Source organism: Lampris incognitus, chromosome 2, assembly GCF_029633865.1.
Source record: "Lampris incognitus isolate fLamInc1 chromosome 2, fLamInc1.hap2, whole genome shotgun sequence".
In the NCBI taxonomy this organism is placed as follows: Eukaryota; Metazoa; Chordata; class Actinopteri; order Lampriformes; family Lampridae; genus Lampris; species Lampris incognitus.
The window spans coordinates 134515931-134541807 of NC_079212.1; the positions used below are offsets into that span (position 1 = coordinate 134515931).

At 43.8% G+C, this 25877-nt stretch overlaps 2 protein-coding genes across 2 annotated transcripts in view; one reads left to right on the forward strand and one right to left on the reverse strand.

Annotated features, from left to right (window-relative positions):
* The window catches only part of rhobtb3 (Rho related BTB domain containing 3), a 33266-nt gene extending 26820 nt beyond the window's left edge, over positions 1 to 6446 (forward strand). Inside the window, exons 11-13 of the mRNA XM_056273486.1 lie at positions 752 to 918; positions 1289 to 1385; positions 6238 to 6446. Coding sequence (XP_056129461.1) covers positions 752 to 918; positions 1289 to 1385; positions 6238 to 6356 — 383 coding nt within the window. The 3' untranslated portion in view covers positions 6357 to 6446. The remainder of the gene's footprint in view (positions 1 to 751; positions 919 to 1288; positions 1386 to 6237) is intronic.
* On the reverse strand, positions 5883 to 25877 carry glrx (glutaredoxin (thioltransferase)). Its single transcript, XM_056273487.1, has 3 exons — positions 25619 to 25877; positions 19262 to 19393; positions 5883 to 6448 (listed from the first exon to the last, which is right to left on the reverse strand). The coding sequence occupies exons 1-2, from the start codon at positions 25823 to 25825 to the stop codon at positions 19280 to 19282; spliced, it is 321 nt and encodes a 106-aa protein (XP_056129462.1). The 5' UTR covers positions 25826 to 25877; the 3' UTR covers positions 5883 to 6448; positions 19262 to 19279.

Sequence of the window (25877 nt, forward strand, 5' to 3'; positions counted from 1 at the left end):
AAATAAATCCTGTATGTTGTGATTATAGCGCAGCCATAGCGGCATGTTAGGAATTGTGAAGTGTCTGGCAGAGCTCAGAGGGATGCTGGGGGGAGGAACCTTCACCTGCGGCCACGACGTGATTGACAGGGATAATGGCGGGGCCGAAGTAATTTGACTGGACACTGTGACACCACTTTATAATATGATTAACGTTATTTGTCTCGAGGGCTGTATGTATCGGTGTGAGATAATGTGCATGCATGTGTACGCCCACGTGCTTGCTTGTGTAGGGAGGTGTATTACTGCTCAGAGGGTTCAGGGGGAGTTTTTTTCGTCTAGATTATTTGTGAACTGCAATTTGTGTTTGCGTACCCTTGAGCAAAAGAAAAAAGAATAAATAAATAAAAATAAATAAACAACTCACGAACACACTTCAAAAGTGTGAGGGGCACATGAAAGCCTCTGCAGCACAGGATTGGTGCCCCGGGTACAGCGATTTGACTATCCCTTCGCATTTTATCATCAAAGATTCATGTGGACCGCAAATGCAAAATGTCTGAAAATGCGAACATGAGACAAACACTGCCATGGTTAGGGGCTCAACTCCCACTGGGGTTACTCATAGCAGAAATGGATGCACTCTAGGTGCCCCCCCAACCCCCCCACCCCACAGAAACTATATATAATATATGTGACATTAGAGGACAGTGAGGTCAGTGTAAAACATACTAGATACCAGATGGAGCTGTATGCTTTTCTGTGTGTCCAGCCAGTGTGCTGCAGGCTATGGCGGTGCTGGTCTGTGCTGAGATGTACCAGGTGAAACGACTGCAGCACCTGTGTGAAGTTTGTGTGTGCGCGTACCTCCAGAGCATGCCCAGCAGAGAGCTGGCATCCACTGGCATCAGTGTAGTGCGACTACTTCGCAGAGCAAAGGTTAGTGTGCCTTTGAATTTGTGTGTGTGTGTGTGTGTGTGTGTGTGAGGGGGGGGGATTTTAAATGTGAAAACACAAAAGACTTGGGAGATGGCTTGTTGTGTTTAAATGTAGTATTTGTCAGTCTCTTATTGCTTGGATAGAATGTAGTGGATAATTGAAAAAGTGAATGTGCCACCAAAATGGGATGATGATATTTGGAATAATCTATTTATTACTGAGCACTATGTAGAGTATGTTGCATTTTGTGCAAAACGTAATATCTTTTCATTTGCACTTGGTTCTAATTTATGGGTTTTGTTTGTGAGAAAATCCTAAATTAAACATTATTTGCTGTTGCTTGACATTTGCTTTTCTCACCGCTCCTCAGTGCCACAATGCAGAGCAGCTGTACGTCTGGCTTCTCCACTTCATCGCCAACAACTACTTGATATTCAGTCACAAACCAGACTTCCTTGAACTCTCAGGTCAGTGCATCACTCTTTCATGCAAACCCCCTTCGTTTCAACTGAAGACTTTCCGCGAACAGCCATGCAAAACTGAAATGAGTCAGATAAGCTGATGGAGCTTTGCATTGCTTTAAATGAATTTTTTTTAAAAACTCAGTGAAAAATGCACTCCAGGGATGGACTAGTAAACTCAGGTCTGGCTCACTGGCAGGGAGGGGTAGAAATAATATATTCATCATCATCATCAGCCTGGACTGTTATTATATTGGATAGGTGCTCGTGTGTGTAGTTTTGGATATACGAATATTGACAATATGCTTTTCCACAGTACTGTAGAAAAGCAGTAGTAGTTGTTTACAATTTACTTATACCTGGCCTTAGGCTGGCAGAAAAAACAAAACAGCGCTGCTTTTTTTTTTCTTTTTTTTTAATCTGAGGAACAAAGCTCACTTAATTTTTTGTTTTTACAGTCCATACGTTTTACAACTCTCAAAAGTTCACAATTAGTAAAATACCCAAGTAAACTACCTCTAGAAATGAATGCAAATACTTTAATTCATCATTCTGGGGTGCGTTTCCCAACAGCGATGTTGTCTAACTATGGTTCTAATTTCCATTGGGAGAACTGTCGTTTGCAGAAAAGTCGTTTCTCAAATCGTCATTGGAACGAACTTTGGTAACCGCCATCATAAGGTTTTGTTGTCTGAGACGTTATATTTTGCTGGCTGTTACAGCCCAGCCAAAATGATGTTACTTAGTGTACTTAACGCATCCATTCATTCAAAGGAAGAGGTCATGTGACGTGTAGGTGCTCGTCTAGTCACTTACGAATCCTCGTGAAGCTTTTGCAGAATGTCCTCAAGTTAGTAGGCTGACAATTGACTTAGTGAGGTGCTGACTATGAACAGATAATTTAGCAGAAGTTCAAAGATATTTTTATGAAACTCATTGAAGCAAGTCTTGGAAAATCAATAACAGAGAATTAAACAAACTGCTCATAAGAGACAGCACTGTTCAACAGATAACATGTTTATGCCACAGCACACAACCTGTTTATGGGCCAACATTGCCACAGCGGTGCAGTGGTTAGCGCAGTCACCTCACAGCAAGAAGGCCCTGGGTTTGAACCCCGGGGTTGTCCTACCTTGGGGGTCATCCCGGGTCGTCCTCTGTGTGGAGTTTGCATGTCGTTGATGCTAGATCCAACAGGGTGTAAGCATGGAAGTAGATGTGATTGGTTGTTGGTTAGGGTTTAAACTCTGTTTGAATTTCCATTGTTAGCTATTGTTACAGTACGATCTGGAAATGTTAAGGTCAGTTGTAAGCTAACTAGCTAAATGTTTCAGTGCGCATCGTTTGTTTCAAGTCAGTGTGCTTTGAGGTTCCGCGCTGTCTATTGGCCGACACAACAGCCAATCATGGCTACTTCTGCGCCTACACCCCGTTGGATCTAGCATCAGCCTTTGCATGTTCTCTCTGTGTCTGCGTGGGTTTCCTCCGGGTGCTCCTGTTTGCTCCCACAGTCCAAAGACATGTAGGTCAGGTGTATCGGCCATACTAAATTGTCCCTAGGTGTGAATGTGTGTGTCGGCCCTGTGATGGACTGGCGGCCTGTCCAGGGTGTCTCCCCACCTGCCGCCCAATGACTGCTGGGATAGGCTCCAGCATCCTGTGACCCCAATTGGGATAAGCGGCTTGGATAATGGGCGGATCACCATTGCCAACATCATGACGAAGATCCCATTCTTCCACCTCTGGAAGGTCAGCATTGACTTTAACTGCTGTTGAAAAAGCAATGCTGTTAAAGCGAAACAGGGCAAAATTTTGTGAGATGTAACTGCAGACCACCACCAGACTTGGTGATGAAATTGTAGTCTTTCCTGAAAATGTAGATATTCCTCTACTGAGGTGACTGGCCTCAGAAATCAGGATGCCGTTAATAACCATAGGACCCTTAGTATGTTGGCTACTGTATAAAACCCTCAACAGGTCCCCTACATCTCCTCCACCTTGCTTAAAATCAATGATGATTTTAGCCAGTTGCAACAGCAAAGGTGTTACTGCTGTAATATCACCCGAAACAGCCGAATTCCTATAAAGAATTTCCACTAATCACATAAACAATTCATAACCCAATGTCACATCATGTTTTTTTTTTTTTTTTTTTACCCATTTTTCTCCTAATTGTACTTGGCCAATTACCCCAATCTCCCAAGCCATCCCGGTCGCTGCTCCATCCCCTCTGCTGATCCAGGGAGGGCTGCAGACTACCACATGCCTCCTCCGATACATGTGGAGTCACCAGCTGCTTCTTTTCACCTGACAGTAAGGAGTTTCACCAGGGGGACATAGCACGTGGGAGGATCACGCTATTCCCCCCCAGTTCCCCCTCCCCCCTGAACAGGCGCCCTGACTGACCAGAAGAGGCGCTAGTGCAGCGACCAGGACACATACCCACATCTGGCTTCCCACCCGCAGACATGGCCAATTGTGTCTGTAGGGATGCCCGATAAAGCGGGAGGCAACACGGGGATTCGAACCGCCGATCCCCGTGTCGGTAGGCAACGGAATAGACCACCACGCCACCCGGACGCCCAGTGTTACAAGATGGTAGGGCAAATTAAAAAACATCATTTCAAGTAACATGATGGGTTAAAAAAGTGCGATGCTCGAACAAAGAGGATGGTTTAAGATGTATGATTGGTTTATTATTTAATTTATGACCATCATTTCAGCTCACGGGCTGCGTAAAACAAGGCCAGACTTATCTGACTATGCGATGATATAACTTACCACAATAAATTCAAACCCAACAGCTTCATGTCTGGAACAGTCAAAAATATTTCGGGGAGCGTTCAAACCCGAATTCCCCCCCTGGCTACACCAGTGGTGGTCTGTCTTGGTTTTTTAGCTCAGTACCATTTTAGACCCACTTACGTTGTGTTACACAGCAGTGCCGAACATGGTGCAGAACATGTGGTAGTCAGGGCGTGTCCCTGTCAGTGATGAAATGTGAGGATAATCTGTAGTTGCTGAGACAAGCGTGTAAACAACAGTAATAAATAAACAGTAATAAAATAATAAATAAACAGTGACTAAATTGAAATAGCCAATACATTTAAACCATCTCAAAATGTAAGTCTTCAAGGGCATCCAGGTAGCATAGCGGTCTATTCCATTGCCTACCAACACGGGGAATCGCCGGTTTGAATCCCCATGTTACCTCCGGCTTGGTCGGGTGTCCCTACAGACACAGTTGGCCGTGTCTGCAGGTGGGAAGCAGGATGTGGGTATATGTCCAGGTCACCGCACTAGCGCCTCCTCTGGTCGATCAGGGCGCCTGTTTGGGGGGGAAGGGGAACTGGGGGAGAATAGCGTGATTCTACCATATGCTACGTTCCCCTGGCGAAACTCCTCACTGTCAGGTGAAAAGAGGCGGCTGGCGACTCCACATGTATCGTAACAAGCACGTGGTAGTGTGCAGCCCTCCTCAGATCAGCAGAGGGGGTGGAGTAGCGACCGGGACGGCTCGGTAGAGTGGGGGTAATCAGCCCGATACAAGTGGGGAGAAAAGGGGGCGGGGGAAGACGTAAGTCTTCAGAGAATGTCGTATATCAATCAAAGAGACATTTTTTTAGAGGTTAAAAAAAATGCAATGGAAATACAGGATTGGGCAGACTTGTAATGTGGAGAGTCCATAAGAAAAATATCAGTGTCAAAATTGATATCTAAAAATGCTTCCAAGCTGAAGAACCTTTAGAGTAAGTGGATTCATGTAAATCAAAGGAACAAAAAGTAATATTCCTCGGTGGGTTCTGCTCGCTACATGCCTGACTGCATCCTGAATGAGGTAGACTACGCTGCTGGATTTGCATGAAGACTGTTGCTCAATTACGGAGTCATACCAACACAGGGGAAGCTAATAAATTGCAATTTGTGACTGCAGTGAGACAGAAAATGTATTATTAGATGTAGTGCAAACTTTTAGGAAACATAACTCCTCCATTACGTTCACCACCGATACAAACGTGAAAACAGCTCCACCTTCAGCAGAGCTCTGGGCTGTTGAGCCCATTCAAAACATGTTGACATTTGGGCTCTGCCTCTGCATCGTTTACATAGTAAGGTTGACTAAACTGCGTTACAAAGCAGCCGAGCCACTCACGGGTTCTGCCTGTGTGAAGCAGGAGAGAGGGGGTAAGACCCCAGCATTGCCATCTGGTCCGTGCTGCCAGGAGTCCGGAGATTACAAGGTTGGACTGAACCTGCACTGAGTACATTAATATCGATCCATATTTTGTTTTAACTTAAAAAAAAAATGATTCAGGTCTTAGGCGATGACATGAAATTGCTGGCAAAGTAACAAATCCCCCTCTCAAGTTTGCTTCATACTTACAATTATGACATCCACATTTATAGCCCAGTGAATTTAGCATGTTATAATATTGCCATATTACAGTAGCACTAATGGGTAATGACTGGCTTAGCAGAATGATGAGAAAATTGGTCTGGTTAGTAGCATTAGCATGTTTTATTGCAAACACTACACATATACAAGTAGGTCAAATGGACGGCTACTGAAGGGCACGTGTGAAATAAACAATGAAGCTGAGCAGAAAGCACATTATCAGTGTTGGTCTTTTGGTCCCTATTAGTGTAAACAGAACAGAATCAAGACTTGTATAAGCGGTGTTGACTCTGTGAAAATAGTAAAGGAGATATGGTGTGTGTGCGTGTGTAAGTTAGTGTCTCTGTGAGCTCAATAAACATTGCTGCAATAACATCAGAAAAAAAAGCATGCTTCCCTCTGTATTCTTTTTTGTTTGTCGTAAATTCCCATGAACCTGTTTTGTGTGTGTGTGTGATCCAGATGAGGAGCGTGAGCATGTGGAGAGGTTGCGTTGGCCGTCCAGGGGTTATCTGCAGGAGCTCAGTGAATACCAGCAGCGGCGACGTAAACTACGCAAGTCCCGCTGCATAGTCATGTGACCCCCCCCCGTCCAACACGCTGCGCCCTGTGGAAAACCATGCTGACTGGGCAAGGGGAGGAATCCAGGGAAATGGAATAACAAGGGGTGAGACTGGACAACAACAGATGGAAAAATGGGGGAGGAAATAAGGGAAAGAGAGTTGTTACAGACTGCCGTGCTGGCTAACAAATAACAAAATGGATACTGCTGGAAGGCTTTGAGGACACCAAAGTCACTCGAGTCCCATGACACAGATGTTGTGGGAAAGTGTGGTGGATAAAAAGGTCACAGGGACTCCAGCCAGTAGAAAAACATCAACATCCAGTGACAGACACCACTATGACGTGCCACTCTCCCCCTTGAGGAGAACAACCACATGGAATGACTGTGTCCTTGGTCTAATGACTACATCACAGGCAATGCCAAATGACCGATTCTTGAAAACACAATGTGAATTAAAAAATGGACGTGCCAGCCTGGCCAGAGGCCCTGAGAGTTGAGGATTATGTTTTGTAATGGTGGACACAAAACGGCGGATTTCCAAGAAGATGACCGAAAATTGTGGATTTCAATCACCTCCATTAAAGTACAGAATAGAAATCTCCGGACATAAGAGATGTCAGAAAACAGACCACGATCATTTGTGTTCAGGAGCAGACTTTTTGCAAGCATTACATGACCTCTAAGGGAAGCTACAATAAAAGATTGCACAACCAGAACTGTATAAAACAAAAAACAAAAAAAACACTGAGCTGAATTTTTTTGTCTTCTGTATTGGGACGCCTGGGGATGTCTGTGTATGTTACCCATACTGGACACACTCGTACCATGTCAAATCAGACCCTGGTCCGTGTACATGTATGTCCAGATCTACAATTTCTGAACTGCTGCAAATGTAGTGTTCGTATTCATTAAATTGTAATATCTCTGCTTGAACCACTCTCTTCTGTGGCTTGGTCAGTGTTTCATCCAAGTACTCCCAGACTACATCTGGCCCAAGAGCAGAACAGTCACAGCTCAATGGAAAGCAATTCATAATGGTCCTGGAAGCACAACCATGCTCATCTTAATATGCAATGTGACAGAAACTCAAAGTAGCATGAGAGTGGCCTAAATCTAATTACATTTCTGTTGCATACATTTATTAGATTATTCCGGATCTATAATTCTACATCGGTAAGTGTCTGAGGGCCAGGATGTGATTTATTACCATGTGAAATGTAATACATGTCGGTCTGTGTCCAGTGGGGCCGTTTCAGTTTCAATTTACTCAGAGAACTGCTTTCTGTCAAATCTTTGAAATCTGATTACACATTGCTCAGTAAAATTCAGTAGCTCTTTTTTTTGGAGGGGTGGGGGGGGAGGTATTTTTATACCTTTATTAGATAGTCACAGTGGAGGCACACAGGAAATAGAGGGAGAGAGAGAGATGCAACAAAGGTTGCGGGCTGGATTCGAACTGGCTATGGTTGCGACCATGTGGCAATGTGGTATGCGCTCTAACTATTCGGCTACGGAGGCACCGCAAATTGGTTCCCTCTTAAACTAAATCGATAACAACATATACATCAAAATGTCTTCTCCTGCATTTCAGGTGTAGAAAAAGCAAATATTTAATCTGTTTTCCTTAGCTGAATGATTTGAATTGATACTGACTCCTACCTTTATGTGTGTTTATTTTAACAAAGTTCTTCAAAGGTCACACATATGCATGCATTTGTGTGCCTGCTGCACACTCTCTCACTCTCGCTCACACACACACATCATTGCATTGCATTGCGTCATTGGCGGTCACAAGGGGCCGTATATGACTGTGCTCCATCTAGGTCCTTGTGGGTCTTCAGGTGGGCGTAGAAGCCGATCCTGGAGCTACATATTTTGGGGCAATGTGAACAAGAGTGTGAAAAAGTGGTTGAGGATTTGGTTTGAACTTTTCTGATAACTCACTCCTTTCTGAGTCTGTGCTTGTTTTCAGCAGCACAGTGGAGGTCATGGTTGTAGCACCCTCACAGACAGCCAGTCTCCAGGCCTCCCTGTTTTTTGCTGCTTGTTCCCGGGTGCTAAGGTCGATGCCAAACCTTTTGATGTGGGCCTGGGCCTTGATATTATCTTCATATCACTTCTTTTGTCCTCCTGGGGCACGGCATCCTGTCACGAGCTGAGAGTAAAGGACTTCTTTCGGGAGGTGAGAGTCAGACATGTGGAGGACGTGGCCAGTCCATCTCAGCTGATGTTGTGCGATGGTGGCAGTTATAGTAGGCATGTTGGCCTCCTCGAGGACGCTGAAGTTGGTGTGCTTATCCTCCCAACTTATCTTAAGGATTTTCGTGAGGCATCACTGTTGGTATACCTCGAGTGCCTTCAGGTGCCTGCTATATGTGGTCCAGGTTTCTGACCCATACAGTAGGGTGGGCAGCACTACTGCTTTGTACAACAGAATTTTTGCTCTGGCCTGAAGGTCGCAGTTTTCAAAAACCTTTTTACTCAGTCTTAAGAAGGCCCAGCTGGCACAACTGAGACGATGGTGTATGTCAATGTTGACTTTGGAGGAAAGAAGGGTGCCAAGATATGGGAACTTCTTGAGTCTGGCATTGTCTACAGAGATGGATAGGGGCAGAGCAGGCATATTTCTGTTGGGTGGGGGTTGGTAGAGGATATGGTTTTGTTTTTTTTGGGGGGGTGGGGTGGGGTCTTTTTTCCTCCTTTTTCTCCCCAATTGTACTTGACCAATTATCCCACTCTTCTGAGCCATCCTGGTCACTGCTCCACCCCCTCTGCCAATCCGGGGAGGGCTGCAGACTACCACATGCCTCCTCCAATACATGTGGGGTCGCCAGCCACTTCTTTTCACCTGCCAGTGAGGAGTTTCACAAGGGGAACGTAGCACTATTCCCCCAGTCCCCCCCCCCAAAACAGACACCCCAACCAACCAGAGGAGGTGCTAGTGCAGCGGCCAGGACACATAACCACATCCAACTTCCCACCCGCAGAAATGGCCAATTATGTCTGTAGAGACGCCCGACCAAGCTGGAGGTAACACAGGGATTGGAACCGGCGATCCCCATGTTGGTAGGCAAAGGAATAGGCTACTACGCTACCCGGATGCCCCCCGGATATGGGTATTTTTTATGCTAATGGCTAGGCCAAGCTGCTTGTATGCCTTTGCAAAGGGGTCCAGTATGTTCTGTAGTTCCTCTTCCAAGGCATTGTCGGCGTACTGCAGCTCTATGATGGATGTGGTGGTGGTTTTACCTTTAGCCCTGAATCTGTTAATATTCAGATTCATATTCCCATCAGTCCTGTACAGGAGTTTGACTCCCTGATGCAGATTGGGACCCCTGAGGTGGAGGATGGTGGCAGTGAAGAGAGAAAACAGGTTTGGGTCAATGACACAGCCTTGTTAACTCCTGTATAGACCTTGAAGGACTCTGTCTCATCTCCATAACTGCCGAGTACTTTAGCTGACATATTATCATGTAGTAGTCACAGTACTCTGATATATTTGTCAGGGCAGCCTATTTTTGACAACTAGCCAGAGGGCCTGGCGGTTTACGGAATCAAAAGCATTGGTTAAAGTCTATGAAGGCCATGTGCAATGGTTGATTCTGTTCCTTGGTTTTTTCTTGGAGTTGGCAAGCAGTAAAAATCATGTCCATGGTGCCTGTTAGGATGAAAACCGGTCTGAGATTTTGGCAGAATTTCCTCTGATATTGGGAGGAGTCTGTTGGTCAAGACCCTATCCAGAGCTTTCCCTGTCGTGGAAAGCAAGGAAATGCCACAGTAGTTTCCGCACTCAGTTTTGTCTCCTTTCTTAAAGATAGAGACAATAAGTGCGCCCCTAAGTTGCACAAGGATTTCCCCTTTTCCCATATTTTAAGTAGCAGGGCATGGATATGTCTGAGGAGTGTAGGGCCACCTGCCCTCAGTACTTCTGCCAGTATTCCATCAAGACCAGCAACCTTGTTGATTTTCATCTTCCTGATGGCATCCTGGATTTCTCTTAGACTAGGTGGTGCTGCCATGTCCTCCTTCATTGGGTTGTTGAGGGAGTTGTTGGAGGGCATCTATCTCAGGGTTAGAGTCCTGGTTTAAAAGGTCCTAGTAGTGCTCTTTCCACCTCTCTTTGACTGACCCATTGTCTGTTAGCAGTGTGTAACCATCTTTGTAGCCAAGGGGGGTTAGACGGTGGTGGCTGGGGCCATATATTGCTTTAGTAGCATTGAAGAAACCTCTAGTATCCCCAGCATCTGCAAGGAGCTGGATCTCAAGGGCCTTCTTCGTCCACCACTGGTTCTTCAATTTCCTGACCCGGCTTTGGATGGCTGACTTTGCTCTTGCATGGGCAGCTTGTTTATTTTGGCAGTTGATATCCTTCTGCCAGATGGTAAAGGCTTGCCTCTTGATGTTGCTTAACCATTGGATTTATAGGTCACTCTCATCAAACCGATCTTGGTGGCTCTACATCTTATGTGCAAGAATGGTTTTACAGATGCCAGTGATTGCAGTCCTGAGCATATCCCAGTGGCTTTCAATATCCCCTGGATACTGCTTGGGCAGTGATGTACTGAGCATGGCCTGGAACTGTTCACAAGAGGAGATATCAGTAAGCCTTTCAAGGTTGAGCTTTAGGTGGCTCTGCTTTTTCTGCACCCTTCTTTTCTGGTGAGGTTGGATGGACAGGGTGGAGTGGTGGTCAGTCCAGCAGTCATCTACACTGATCATCACTCTGGTGGCTAGTACCTCTTGTCAGTCTCTTTGACAGATGATAATGTAGTCAATCAGGTGCCACATGTAAGAATGAGGGTGCCTCCAGGTTGTTTTAAATTTGTTCTTCTGGTGGAAGCATGTGTTGGCGATGATTAGGCTGTATTCTGAGCATGTTGTTAACAGTAGGATGCCATTGGAGTTTGTGTTTCAAACTCCTTCCTTGCCAATTATGCCTCCCCACAAGTTGTAATTTTGTCCCACCCTGGCTTTGAAATCTCCAAGCAGGATTAGCTTATCCTCCTTGGGGATTTTGGTGAGAACATTGTCCAGGTTGGCATAGAAGGTCTCCTTTACTTCATCCTGCGAGTCAAGTGTTGGAGCGTAGGCACTGATGACAGTGATGCTTTGGTTATTTGCAAGCGTCAGTCATATTGTCATCGGGTGTTCATTGATGCCCAGAGGAAGCTCAGCAAGGTGGCAAATGAGGCTGTTTTTGATGGCAAAGCCAACACCATGGATCCTCGGCTCATATGCTGCTTTTCCTTTCCAGAAAAAAGTGTAACCACCCTTCTCTTTCAGCTGCCCTTGGTCAGCCAATCGGGTTTCAGAGAGTGCGGCAATATCAATCTGGAATCTTCTCAGCTCTCGAGCGATGATGGTAGTATGCTGTTCAGGTCAACTGCTGGATTGATTGTCCATGAGGGTTCATATGTTCTAGACTCCAAAATATATGAGTTTCTGTTTCTGACCACATGGTGGTTATTGCTCTGGATGCAGTGGTCCAGACAGGAGATATGAGGCACACTATGTTTGGGGCATCTTTTCTAGCCCTCTCCCCAGCTGGGCTGAGCAGAGTGGATTCCAAATAGGGCTGCTCAGTCGGGGATGCAGCAGCCAAGAAGCCCCTCTGCCTCAGTCCCAGGGCTTAGTGACTGATCATACACCCACCACCTCTGTGCCAGGTTGTGGCTAGGGGTTGCCAGACTTCACTGTCCTGCCCCCGTCACCTCTTCCTGATCGTCACAGGGCTTTGACCCTTGGATGTTTATGGGTTGATCCTTGTGGGAGGATGCCTGCGCATGACAGCTTTTTACATGGAGTAGCTAATGCACCTGTAGCCACCACACAGTCCTTGGCAAGGGGTGGCCAGAGTGCAATGGCATGGAGAACCAAGACGATTGGGGACCACCCTCTGTTGCAGCCTTCATCCGCCGACACTGCCGTTGTGACTTGGAGGCATCTTCTGCCAGTTCTGCCGTTGAGGTCTTTGCAATTTGTCTGGAACCCCCCGCCCCCCTCCACACACACACACACTTCAATCTTTGTGAGGACCCCTCATTTACTACATTCATTCCCTAGCCCTTAACCCCAACCTTACAGACCGGGAGCCAGGTCCAGCCCTCAGTATGTTTTCTGTTACGTTTTTTCCACTATTATTTCCTGTTAGCCTATACCTTCGGCCATCACAAGTTGATAACGAGCACCCCCAACTCAGCCGTTTGGTCTCAGGGGGCTCAAAACCCCTTTATTGGGACATGTTTCTGGCGAAAAGATGTAAAATGTAAATATTAAGGTACTACAATTGCATAAATAGTCATACAATTATGAAATTTGGCAGGGAGTATCCTGAAACAAAAGGAAAATTAGCAAAATAAGATTTGGGGTTTGTTGCCATTCTGTTTTAAAATATCACCCACAACACCCCCAAAAAGACAAAAAAAACTGTCCGTTTGACAAATTTTCATCAAATTATTATTTTCCAGCACTTTATTATGAATATCACTGCCTCACTTGAATATAGAAAACTTTCCAAGTTCATACACTTCAATTTGAGTCCAAGATGACCTTTCTATATTGAAAATTACACTTGCTGTGGCTGAAATTCTTCACTATACCTCAAATCAGAGAAAACTGAATTTTCAGTCATTATTCTTCCAGATGGTAGGTAAACATACTATTTCTTGCCTCTGACAATATGTTCATATTTACTGCTACTGCCGCTATCTGAAGTGAAGAACATGAAAAGTGAAAACTACAGTAGGAAAACCAATGCTTTTAAATGGTATTCAAAATACATTTATGTTGTATATGCATAGCTTGTCCAAACAATACACTCAAGTAGCGTACAGTTACAGTACAGACTAGTATGACTACCATGTGATCAAGAAGCCAACCACCAATAGCTATGAATATTGCAAATCAATGTGCACCTCATTCTACATGAACAATGTGCTCCAGGCAATGAAGACTATATCAGAGCGCATCTTCAAAAGTCTAACTGCTGCAGCTGAAACAGTATTCAGCACAGACAAATTTGCTGACTGTTTTTATTCACCAAAATCAGCTGAGAGGGATCGTAGAGGTGGTTTATAGTTAGTGGTTTATAGTCACTAACCTATAGATTGGAAAGTTTTCATCACAATTGATGAAAACAAGAAATCCCTCATTCATTTTCTTCTCTAGCACTGGAGCTCTCCAGATCAGAATCTTCTTTATTGTCCAAGAATGTTTGCACATCCAAGAAATTTCACTCCAGTTTAGTGTCTCTCAATGTAGTACTTTTACAGAGTAACAACACAGCAATCTTCAGGACTATATAAAAGCAATGACTATATACAGGTGAAACCGTTTCTGTGAACTGTAAACAGGACACAAATAGTGCAAAGAAGTAAAGTTCTATGAGTGCTGGGATAAATATTAAATGGTTAAAAAATGTTATTTCAGAATCAGACTCATGTTTATTGGCCATGTAGGTTTGCATATACATGGAATTTGACTCCAGTTTCATAGCTCTCTCAGTGTACTTAATATAGAATAACAACGCTACAACATAACAATCTTCAGATATATACACAAGGATTGATACAAGCGAAATAAGAGGTGATAAAGTGCAATGGTGCAGAGAAAATATCAGAGATGCTGAAACAAATGTTAGCAGGTTACTTGTATACATGCCTGAGGTAGATGGACATGACAGAGCGTACCAGTATATGTATAGTACAGTATATACAAGAGGGTTGGACTTGTTTGACAGTGTTAAGCATTTACTTGAGTGACAGCCCGCAGAAAGAAACTGTTTTTATATCTGTTTTTTTTTTGGGGGGGGGGGTACAGTGCTCTGTATCGCCTACCAGAGGGGAGGAGTTGGAACAGGTTGTGACCAGGGTGTGATGTGTCTGCAATGATGTTGCCTAACCATTTCCTGACTCTGGAGGGCTATAAGTACTGAAAGGAGGGCAAGTTGGCACGATGGTTTGGACATGTGTGGAGGAGGATGCTGAATATGGAGCTTCTAGGGAAGAGGAAAAGAGGAGGGCCAAAGAGAAGGTTTATGGGTGTGGTGAGAGAGGACATGCAGGTGGCTGGTGTGACAGAGGAAGAGGCAGAGGACAGGAAGAGATGGAAACGGATGATCCGCTGTGGTGACCCGTAACAGGAGCCGAAAATAGTAGTAGTAGTAGCAGTATTAGTACTAGCTTCCTAACAGACATACTGACATACTAACATATGCAATGCATTAATATCTCAATTAGGTATTTATCTTGACATAATATAGGGTTTAAAAACTGGCAGGTCATTTTGACTGCCCATGGTCGTTGTTTAGGACTGTTTCAATATTTATTTTCAGTTCTTTTTTTACATTTCACGTTTTATAGGCCTTGTTACATTTGTTAGATTAGCAATATTTGTTTTCCATTTTTTTCACCCTGTGGACCCACCACACACGGGGATGAGCACTGGGGTAGGGTGCAATGCAGACCGGGTGGCAGGCAAAGGTGGGGGCCGGGGCGTGCCAACTTCTGGCATCGCAGATTGGTTCTCGGGACATGGAATGTCACCTCTCTGGCAGGGAAGGAGCCTGAGCTGGTGTGGGAGGTGGAGCGGTACCAACTAGGTATAGTTGGGCTCACCTTCACACATAGCATGGGCTCTGGTACCAAACACCTGGAGAGGGGCTGGACTCATTACTTTTCCGGAGTTGGCCAAGGTGACAGGTGCCAGGTGGGTGTGGGGATACTCACAAGTCCCCAGTTGAGCGCCGCTGTGTTGGAGTTCTCCCTGGGGAATGAGAGGGTTGCCTCTATAGGACTGCGAGTTGCTGGGGGGAAGGCTCTGACTGTTGTGTGTGCTTATGCACCGAACAGAAGTTTGGCGTATCTGGCCTTCTTGGAGTCTCTGGGTGGTGTCCTGGATAGGGCTCCGCCTCGGGACTATAGTTCTGCTGGGGGACTTAAACGCTCACGTGGGCAACGATGGAAAACCTGGAGGGACGTGATTGGGAGGAACGGCCCCCCCAATCTGAACCTGAGCAGTGTCTTGTTATTGGACTTCTGTGCGAGTCATGGATTGGCAATAACAAACACTATGTTCGAACATAAGGTAGTTAGTTCATAAGTGTACTTGGTACCAGAACACCGTAGGCTGAAGATCAATGATAGACTTTGTCGTCGTATCATCAGATCTGCGGCCATATGTTTTGGACACTTGGGTGAAGAGAGGAGCAGAGCTGTCAACTGATCACCACCTGATGGCTTCTTGATTAAATGGTAGTCATGCTAGTCTGTATTGTAATTGTACACTACTTGAGTATATTGGTTTGGATAAGCTAGCTTCAAATACAACATAAATACATTTTGAATACCATTTAAAAGCATTTGTTTTCTTACTATATTGATGCATGTTCAATAATCCAGGTAAGAAAATCAAAGAAGGTTGAATTAGTGCATCTGGATAGGACGTTTATTGACAGATCCAGATGAACTGATTCAACCTTCTTTGATTTCCTACTGTAGTATTCACTTGATGTTCTTTCATGTTCTTCACTTCAGAGATCAGTATAGTACATATGATCATATTGTAAGATACAAGAAATATGTTTACCCCCATGTGGAAGGCTAATGATTAAAAATTCTGTTTTCTCTGATTTGAGGTATAGTGAAGAATTTCAGCCACAGCAAAGGTAATTTTCAAGATAGAAAGGTCATCTTGGGCTCAAATTGAAGTCTATGAACTTGGGAAGTTTTCTATATACAAGTGAGGCAGTCATATTCACCATAAAGTGCAGAAAAATAATCATTTTTGATGAGAATTGGTCAAACTGACAATTTTTTTTTTGTTGTCTTTTTGGGGATGTTGTGGGTGATATTTTAAAATAGAATGGCGGCAAGCCCCAAATCTTATTTTGCTACTTTCCCCTTTGTTTCAGGATACTCCCTGCCAAATTTCATACTTATATGAATATTTATGCAATTGTAGTACCTTAATATTTGCATTTACATCGTTTTGCCAGAAACTTGTCCCAAAAAGGAGTTTTGAGCCCCCTGAGACCAAACGGCCCTGAGTTGGGAGTGCTCATAATCAACTTGTGATGGCCCAAGGTATAAGCTAACAGTAAATAATAGTGGAAAAAAGGTAGCACGGAGAGTGGGGCGTCTGAGTAGTGTAGCGGTCTATTCCGTTGCCTATCAATATGGAAATCGTCGGATCGAATCCCCGTGTTAACTCCGGCTTGGTCGGGCGTCCCTACAGACACAATTGGCCGTGTCTGTGGGTGGGAAGCCAGATGTGAGCATGTATCCTGGTCGCTGCACTGGCGCCTCCTCTGGTCAGTCGGGGCGCCTGTCCAGGGGGGAGGGGGAACTGGGGGGAATAGCGTGAGCCCCCCACATGCTACGTCCCCCTGGTGAAACCCCTCACCGTCAGGTAGAAAAGAAGCGGCTGGCGACTCCACATGTATCGGAGGAGACATGGTGGTCTCCAGCCCTCCCTGGATCGGCAAAGGGGGTGGAGCAGCGACTGGGACAGCTCAGAGAGCAGGGTGATTGGCCAGGTACAATTGGGGAGAAAAAAGGGGGGGAAATCCAAAAAAACAAAAACAAAACAAAAACAAAAAAAGGGTTACAGGAAACATCCGAAGGGCTGGACCTGGCTCCTGACTTATTAGCCATCAGAACTACACGCCTAACCCTAACCTTAGCCCCTAACCCTAACTTTAACCTAATCCTAATTCTAACCCTAAACAACCCCCCCAAGTCTCAATTTGAAAATCGACCCTTAAATAAATGAGGACCAGCCAAAATGTCCTCAATTTGCAAAAATGTCCCCACTGATGGTTAAAAACTCACACACATAGTATACCACAATGCCTCTGGTTGGATAGTTTTGTTTGTTTTCTTTTGGTTTTTCATTCTGAAATGTATTGAACATTATGGGATTATGATTTAATGGTGCTTCAGCTGTATTTTCATAAACTGTATTCTACATGAAGAGTTGTGTTGCCGTTTTTTGTTTTACAATGAGAAGAGACAAGTGGGCCATACTTTATTTTACGGTCCTCTGTTTAACTGATATGTACTTAGCAATCATATGGCAAAGTAAGATACTGAATATTAAGCTATGAGTCTTTGATTAAAATAAAATGTTGGGGTAAGTCCTGTCAGGTAATTTATTTTAAGTAATTTTCAGTAAAAAAATGTTTTTTCATGAAAGACTAATAAGAAAAAGTTACATCGTTATTTTTGTATTAAATCGGTTACCACTGTTAATTAGTAGTCAACATGCGCTTACTGTAAATCCAGTGCTTTGTACTACTTTACACTGTGTGTACAGTACAGGCAGGGCATCATGGTCAGATGCTGACGTGGACCTTTGCATTTATCTGCTGCTGTGATTTGGCCTTTGTGTCCTAAATCATGATGATAATGGAGTGCTGCTGTATTACACTACTAAGATGTCTCAAATATGAAATCCTTATATAAATACTGTCCTTGTTGACAGTGTATTTCTCATCCCATTTCCCAGCCTGCTATAAATATTGAGGTAATATGGCCCATGCTAAATAGATCCTCACGACTGACTTACTACAGCAGACGGCCATTAATTTGTTGTCAATATGTGTGGGCTGCAAGGGACTTGCCCCATCGAGGCAGAATTAGCAAACAGCCTCAGTCTACTTCTACTACCACTACTTTCGGCTGCTCCCGTTAGGGGTCGCCACAGCGGATCATCTGTTTCCATTTCTTCCTGTCCTCTGCATCTTCCTCTGTCACACCAGCCACCTGCATGTCCTCCCTCACCACATCCATAAACCTCGTCTTTGGCCTTCCTCTTTTCCTCTTCCCTGGTAACTCCATATTCAGCATCCTTCTCCCAATATACCCAGCATCTCTCCTCCACACATATCCAAACCATCTCAATCTTGCCTCGCTTGCTTTGTCTTCAAACTGTCCAATCTGAGCTGTCCCTCTAATATACTCATTCCTAATACTGTCCTTCTTCATCACTCCCAATGAAAATCTTAGCATTTTCAACTCTGCCACCTCCAGCTCCACCTCCTGTCTTTTTGTCAGTGTCACTGTCTCCAAACCATATATCATAGCTGGTCTCACAACCATCTTGTAAACCTTCCCTTTAACTCTTGCTGGTACCCTTCTGTCGCAAATCACTCCTGACACTCTTCTCCACCCACTCCACCCTGCCTGCACTCTCTTCTGCACTCCCCGTTACTTTGGACAGTTGACCCCAACACCCCAAGTCTCAGTCTACTTCTAAAAAGTTAAAATTTATGAGTAAATAGCAGCTGAAACAGGGCTGTGAAACAATGTGCCCCCTGGTATCTTCACCAAGCATGTAGAGAAAAAGTTGAAGCCCCAGAGAGGCCTTTAGGAAAACTGCTGTACAGATGATTTCAGACATCATGACATTTAATAAAGACATGTTTTAGAAAGAGCTCACCATGTATTCAATTAACGCCTCCACTGAATATTTGCATTTAGCTTGCAATTAAGTTTATTATTACTATTATTAGTATTACCACTACTATCATTTTGTTGTTTTGTTTCTTCTACTACCTGTAAAATAGGGCTGCTCTTGAATACATCGTGTTCACCATGTGACATTATACAGCAAGATTTATTGTCCACCAAACAACAACTTTTGGCACCTTTTTGAAAGCCGCCGCTGGAATCAAATTCCCTTTCACTTATTTACGTACACACTAACTGGAGCATAATGTTACTAATTTAAATCACAGGGCCCCAGGCAAGTATTGAAAGGTAATATTGTGCTTCTACAAACTCACTCTGCTTCTTTTTACTTTCCTATCAAGAAACAATTTCTCTTGCCTTTCTATCTCCACTGTTTGTATCGATTCTCTGTACGGCATGTAGTGCATTGTGTTTTAACATGTACAGACTAAGGAAAGAAACCTTATTTTACCTGGGAGTCTGCAGCAGGTCACTGCAGCGCTCCGATGGATTGCAGCATACCCTCCAGTTTGCCACTCTGCTCCAACTCTGCGATGTCAACGCCCCCTCCCACACACTCCTCACCGATAAACACCCGCGGGACCTACAAACAAATCATAAGATAAGATGAGATAACCTTTATTCATGCCCGAAGGGAAATTCAGGTGTAGATAGCAGCTAAGAGGGTAGAGTAACAGAGATAGATAGATAGATAGATAGATAGATAGATAGATAGATAGATAGATAGATAGATAGATAGATAGATAGATAGATAGATAGATAGTAGAGGTCAGCCACCTCGGGATCAGAACAATACTGAACCCAACATTAATAAACAACATCATAGATATGAGCTCAGCATATACACATATATTCTGCATTTATAGAAAAGTGCTATATAAACATAATGATTATATAGTATATATATATCATAGCGTATACACACATGTATGGCCACATGAATCAAGGGATCTGAGGACAAAGGTAGAAAAAAAGGCATTTCACAAGCTTGATTTTCTATCAGTCTTCACATTACAGCACGCATGCACAGACACAAGAAAGTGCCTCGACCTAGTGATAATCTGTGATTGTGATTTAATTTTTTGCAAGGGTCTACTATTGCTGTCATGAAAGGAATATTAGCTAAACATTGCAACGATCGAGTTTTTTCATTGACAAGTGGAACTCAGGAAATCTTGAGATGAAGGAAATCAAGCTTGAAAAGTCAGCATTTTAACGGGGTGGTTAACCTGACTTTAGACATCATGACCACTTTCATCTTCGTGAGAATTACTTAGCAGGAGAAGAAAGTGTTTGTCTCTACAGTGAGTGGTTTAAGGTCTGAGAAAATTACCAAGAGGACTACAAGTTGACTCATGCACATCACAAGGAGGAGACGCCTGTAATTTGGATTCTGTGTAATGGTGTATTCAGGACATTTTAAGGCCAGAGCTATTCAGTAAAAGGCAGCTTTTCTCTGACCCTCCTTCATCGATTTTGAAAACTCTTTTTCAAATCCTGTTCAACCAACTTTGCTTAAAGGGAAATTTCAGTGGTTGTTTTGTGTATTTGCAATAAGTACTGATGAGTAATGTAGTTGATTGATGCAAAAAAATCCTCACTCTGTGCTACATTGGCAGGGAAATTGGTGTCATCCTGCTCAGTCTTTCCCACAGTGCCTATCTATCTATCAATCAATCAATCAATCAATCAATAAATCAACTAAATTGCATTTTTTTATACAATTTTTTATAGCCTACACATATCAGAATACATTGCATGTAAATCTCTTTATGGTCATCCATAAAATCCTCTGTGCTGGTGTTGTGGGACGTCTTTTCCACCATCAGAAACGTAGTTTAGCCGAGAGACCAAGGATGTGTATTTAAACAGTGTGTTTAGAGTAGATTAGAGCAGAAACACTGCTAGGCTGTAGTTTTTCCGGCCGCCAGCTGATGTCATATGACGCTTGACAGCCGGGGGGGGGGGGGGGGGCATGGTTTCACTTTCGCCCCAGAGATGCAGAAACGACCGGAAACAACGATAGACATAATATACAACTACAGGTGTTCACAGAGAGGTGAATCAGTTCATCTGGACACAACATTTATTGAGATGAACCGATTCAACTTTCTGTGATTTCCTTGCCTGGATCATTGAGCAAACATGAAGTGTTCGTCACACGATATCCCTGTTGCAGATTGACAGAGATAAGGTTCAAAATGTGTTAATTTCCCCTTAAAGTGAAATACGACTACAGTTGCAGAAAGCTGGATCAGTTCATCTGGACACAACATGTATTGAGAAACATTTCATCACTCATCTAAGTGATCTCTTCAGTCTCAACTGACTGCAGGTATCCCTACCCTTATAAACAATACAGTGGCATAACGACCGAAAACAATTGCAGTGAGTTGAGACCGAAGAGGTCACTTAGGTCAGTGATGAAACGCTTCTCTCAATGAACGCTGTGTCCAGATGAACTGATTCAACTTTCTGTGATTTTCTTACCTGAATTACTTAGCATGCATCAAGACACTACTACAGTTGGTTACCACTCCTTTAAAAGGGCTGATGATCATACTCAAATGACTAATCTAGAGGCCTCCTTGGCTGCTGTGAAAAACTGTCACTAAATTCAATCATTCATTATCCAAACCGCTTATCCTGCTCTCAGGGTTGCGGGGATGCTGGAGCCCATCCCAGCAGTCACTGGGCGGCAGGTAGGGAGACACCCTGGACAGGCCATCAGACCATCACAGGGTGTCACTAAATTTCCTGCGTTTAAATTCCAAAAAAAAAAAACAACCAAAAAACGAGATGCTTGTCGTTGGCCCTGCTAGACACACACCAATCTGATCAAGTAACAATAACAATCAACAACTCTGTGATTTCACAAAGTGTGGCAGCCAAAAATCTTGGTAAAACATTTGACCCCAACCTTTCCTTTGATAAGCACATTAAATAAATCACCAAGACTGCCTTTTTTCACTTACGTAACATAGCTAAAATTCGTTCTTTCCCGTCCATGGCAGACGCAGAGACTCTAGTTTCATCCAGACTTGGTTACTGTAATGGTCTGTTTTTGGGTCTGCCACATGCTAGTACTAGAAGTCCTCAGATTGTTCAGAATGCTGCTGCTAGAATCCTAACAAAAACTAGAAAATTTGACCATATTACACCAATTCTTGCCTCCCTTCATTGGCTTCCTATCCATGTTAGATCAGAATACAAGGTGCCTCTGCTGACTTGTAAAATCCTACATGGACTTGCCCCATCTTACCTGTCTGATCTCCTTAAACAGTACAATCCATCTCGAGCGCTCTGCTCTCAAAATACAGGGCTCCTGTGGGCACCCAAAGCTCAAAAGAAGTCAGCTGGTGGCAGGGTCTTTTCCTATCGGGCCTCATTCTTGTGGAATAACCTGCCTGCTGCCATCAGACAATCAAGAGTCTGTTGATTAATTTAAATCCAAACTTAAAACTCATCTTTTCTGCCACAACAACCGCAGGATTGAGCTCCATTGAAGCCATCAATGGTGAGTCTGAATATATTTTAAATTAGCTAATATGGTTGATTTGGAAACTCTGTTGACAGCATTTTTACTGTTGCCATGGTGTTGTAGCCTACTTGTTTTTTAGCTTAGCCTAGCCTGGTTTAGCAGAGCTTAACTTACGTTGGGCTACGCTTGTGGTTATTTTGTTTCTCCTGCCGAGGATGGCAGTTTTTAACTTGGACGTGTTTGTAGTTAATTGTGCTTTGGGTCAGTTTAATGACTGTAGGAAAGCTGACTTGGGTCATCCTCGGGTTGGTAAGCGACCAGGCAGCAGTCTGTCAAGAACTTAGCTAGGTGCAGCGAGTGAGTTAGACAGAGTGACACATTTTTGTTCTGGTTCTAGGCTATTTCTTGATGCTGCTGCCGTGCAGCATAAAAGCTATGTATTTGTTTGCTGTCACCGTGCAGCCTGTGAATGAGTCAGCATGAATACTATCCTGTCTCAAGTTAGTAGTAGGCTAGTGACCGTCTATACGACTGTTGCTCTCAATGTAGGCTAATACTGCATGTGAAAAAGGGAGTCGTGGTGCAGTCGTCTTGCATAGTAGCCCAATGCGTGGTATTTATAGCTGTTTGGGAGGGGGTGCTATTCGATTGTGTATATATTCACACTGAAATTTTGACACTGATTCAAGCCCGACCACTGTATGGATTAGCCCTGCCGTAGTTTAACCAAGAAAAATACTGTAGCGAATTCGGGGGGCAGTCTGGTTGCCACAGCCGGGACGCGAACCCGTGTCTCCCACTTCGCAAGCGACAACTGGTTAATGTTAATGTGACTGGTTCCCGGGGCTGCCCCCCTAATTCGCTACATTGGTGTCAGAAGTGGGATACGCGCAGACGCGCTTTCCCGAAGGAGGGGGGTAGTGACACGGGTTTGCGTCCCGGCTGTGGCGACGGTCTCCCAGACTGCCCCCCAAATTCGCTACATTGGTGTCAGAAGTGGGATGGTGAGACCGTGAGGTCATTGGAAGCACGTGCGCCCAGAGGCGTGAAGGAGCTGATATGCTTAAGCGTGGGGACGCGCTTCCTGGAGGAGGGGGGGTAGTGTAACGTGCATGGATAAGTAGACACGTTGGTCCTTGACTAATGGGTCGGACCCTTTAGTTGACTGGTTAACGTTGTCGCTTGCGGAGTGGGAGACACGGGTTTGCGTCACGGCTGTGGCGACGGTCTCCCCGACTGCCCCGGAATTCGCTACAATACTCTGACGCAGCAGACCAAGCTCTCTCAGTCGATACAGCGCCAGCTCTCCTAGCCAAGCGAAATCGACGACTGTAATTGTAATGCACAGTCATTCACATTGTAAACAAGTGCGAGAACGAAAAACCTACTAACTGGAATAATACTGATATGACGATAGTCAAGAAAGTAATTGAAGGTATTGCAAAACCACTAACCCACATCTGAACTTAGCACAAAAAGTAAGGAAATTTGTGTTTGGTAGATTATTTCTTTGTTGTAAAAATGCTTCTTGGCAATGAATCTTACATCAGGCACCTGATTGTCAGCACCTGGGGTACCAGAAGCTCAAAATAAGAGTCAAGAGCAACAGCAAAATAAGCTGTTTGGCATTGGCAGAGAAGATTTGGCAAATTTTTCATAGGCGCAACCCACATACTCAACTCTGCTGCTCATCCCACAATGCATGTTCCTTACAAATGTGGCACCATTTAAAAGGGTAATAAACAGGCTTTCCAACGGTATAAGATTTATTGCCAAGAAGCATTGTTACAACAAAGAAATAATCTACCAAACACAAACTTCCTTACTTTTTGTGCTAAGTATATATCACATCCTTTCAGTCTGGTAAAGTTTCAAGCAAAATGAAAATCGCAAAAGTCATACCCTTATATAAAATCAGAGATAGACACCAATTTACAAACTGCAGACCGATTTCATTATTGTCACAAAAAAATTGCTGCTAGACTAGACGAATTCATTGAGAAGCACAATCTGCTGACCAATAGCCAGTACGGGTTATGACCAAACAGATCGATATCTCTGGTGCTCATTGAATTAATCGAAGAAATGACTAATTGCATAGGCCAAAAAAAGTTTGTTGTGGGAATATTTATAGAAATAAAAAAAAGCTTTCGACACTATTGATCACAATAGATTAATAGACAAATTGGAAAGGTATGGTATCAGAGGGGTGGGTGCAGAACTGGCTAAGAAGCTATTTAAGTAACAGACAGCAGTTTGTAAAGATAGGCGAATATAAATCGTCATGCATGTAGTATATTACTTGTGGTGTACTCCAGGGGTCGGTTTTAGGTCCAAAACTGTTCATTCTGTACTTAAATGATGTGTTGTATTGTTACATGACATTAGGATGTGTTTTTCTTCTCTTTCTCGTGTTTTTTTCCCTTTCTCTTATTGTTCACAGTAGTTGAGTTTGTATTGTGCAGCACAACTTGCATTTAATTTGAACTATACAGTACAGTGGGAATTGAGTTTGAGGTGAGAAGGGGTAGGAACAAATAAGGTTATACTTCCTCCTACTCCTTTTCGAATATGTATTACCCCTCATCACATTTCCTTTTTATAAATCCATATAATTTTTTTTACATGATGATGCTGGTCGCGTGGCTTGGGTTCTGGACTGTTCCGATGGCGTCTGGACACTGCTTGGCATCCTGCACATCATATTCTTCATACATTTTATAAGTCCATAACTGTGTTATCCTTTTTCAATGTTGTATTGTGTAAACTGCATAAACACAACATCCATTGCATGTTGTCCGTCTTGGAAGAGAGATCCCTCCTCTGTTGCTCTCCCTGAGGTTACTTCCTATTTTTTCTCCCTGTTAAAGGGTTTTGTTAGGGAGTTCTTCCTTATCCGATGAGAGGGTCTAAGGACAGGATGTTGTGTTGCGGTTAAGCCCACTGAGGCAAAATTTTAATTTGTGATACCGGGCTATACAAATAAAATTGATTTGATGTAACAAATAATCTGATGCATTCGTAGATTTGTTCGCTGAGTTTGATGTGTGGATTTGTTGATCACTTCAGATTATTGGCAATGGCTTATCTGTACGTTATATCCTGCTTATTTACATGTTCAAAAATAAATCACGATTCATTCATTCAACTCACGAGTTGGAGTACCGCAACCTGCGCATGCGCAGTAGACCACGCGTAAGGTAGGACCGGCCCTCTTTTAACTTATACTCTCATTTTAAACGCGTCGGTTTTTTAGCTCAACCACAAGGCAAAGGAAAGCACCCGTTAACAGCTCGCTCTCACGATGACAAAACCGCAGGGACTTACCGTGCGGGCCCCGGTGAGCTCCAGGAAGTAGTCCTGCATATTGCTCATGTCACTGCGTCCGCTTATATCAATACATTCTAAACACCCGGGCTTGAACTTGTACTTTAGTAAAACCTCTTTCGCCATTATGCAGTACGAGCACGTCGGCTTCATGAAAATCACCACTCTGTCACCTCTAAGTTTGGTCTCCACAAATTCTTGCGCCATTGTCTGTCGGGGTTAAACCTGGCCAAACGATCGGTCAATACCAATTAAAAAA

Excerpts from the sequence above, each read along its gene's own strand:
- glrx (XM_056273487.1), bottom strand. The coding sequence starts at position 25,825 with ATGGCGCAAGAATTTGTGGAGACCAAACTTAGAGGTGACAGAGTGGTG. Across the intron at positions 19,394-25,618 it reads AGCTCACCGGGGCCCGCACG|GTCCCGCGGGTGTTTATCGG; the intron begins GTAAGTCCCTGC and ends ATTTGTTTGTAG.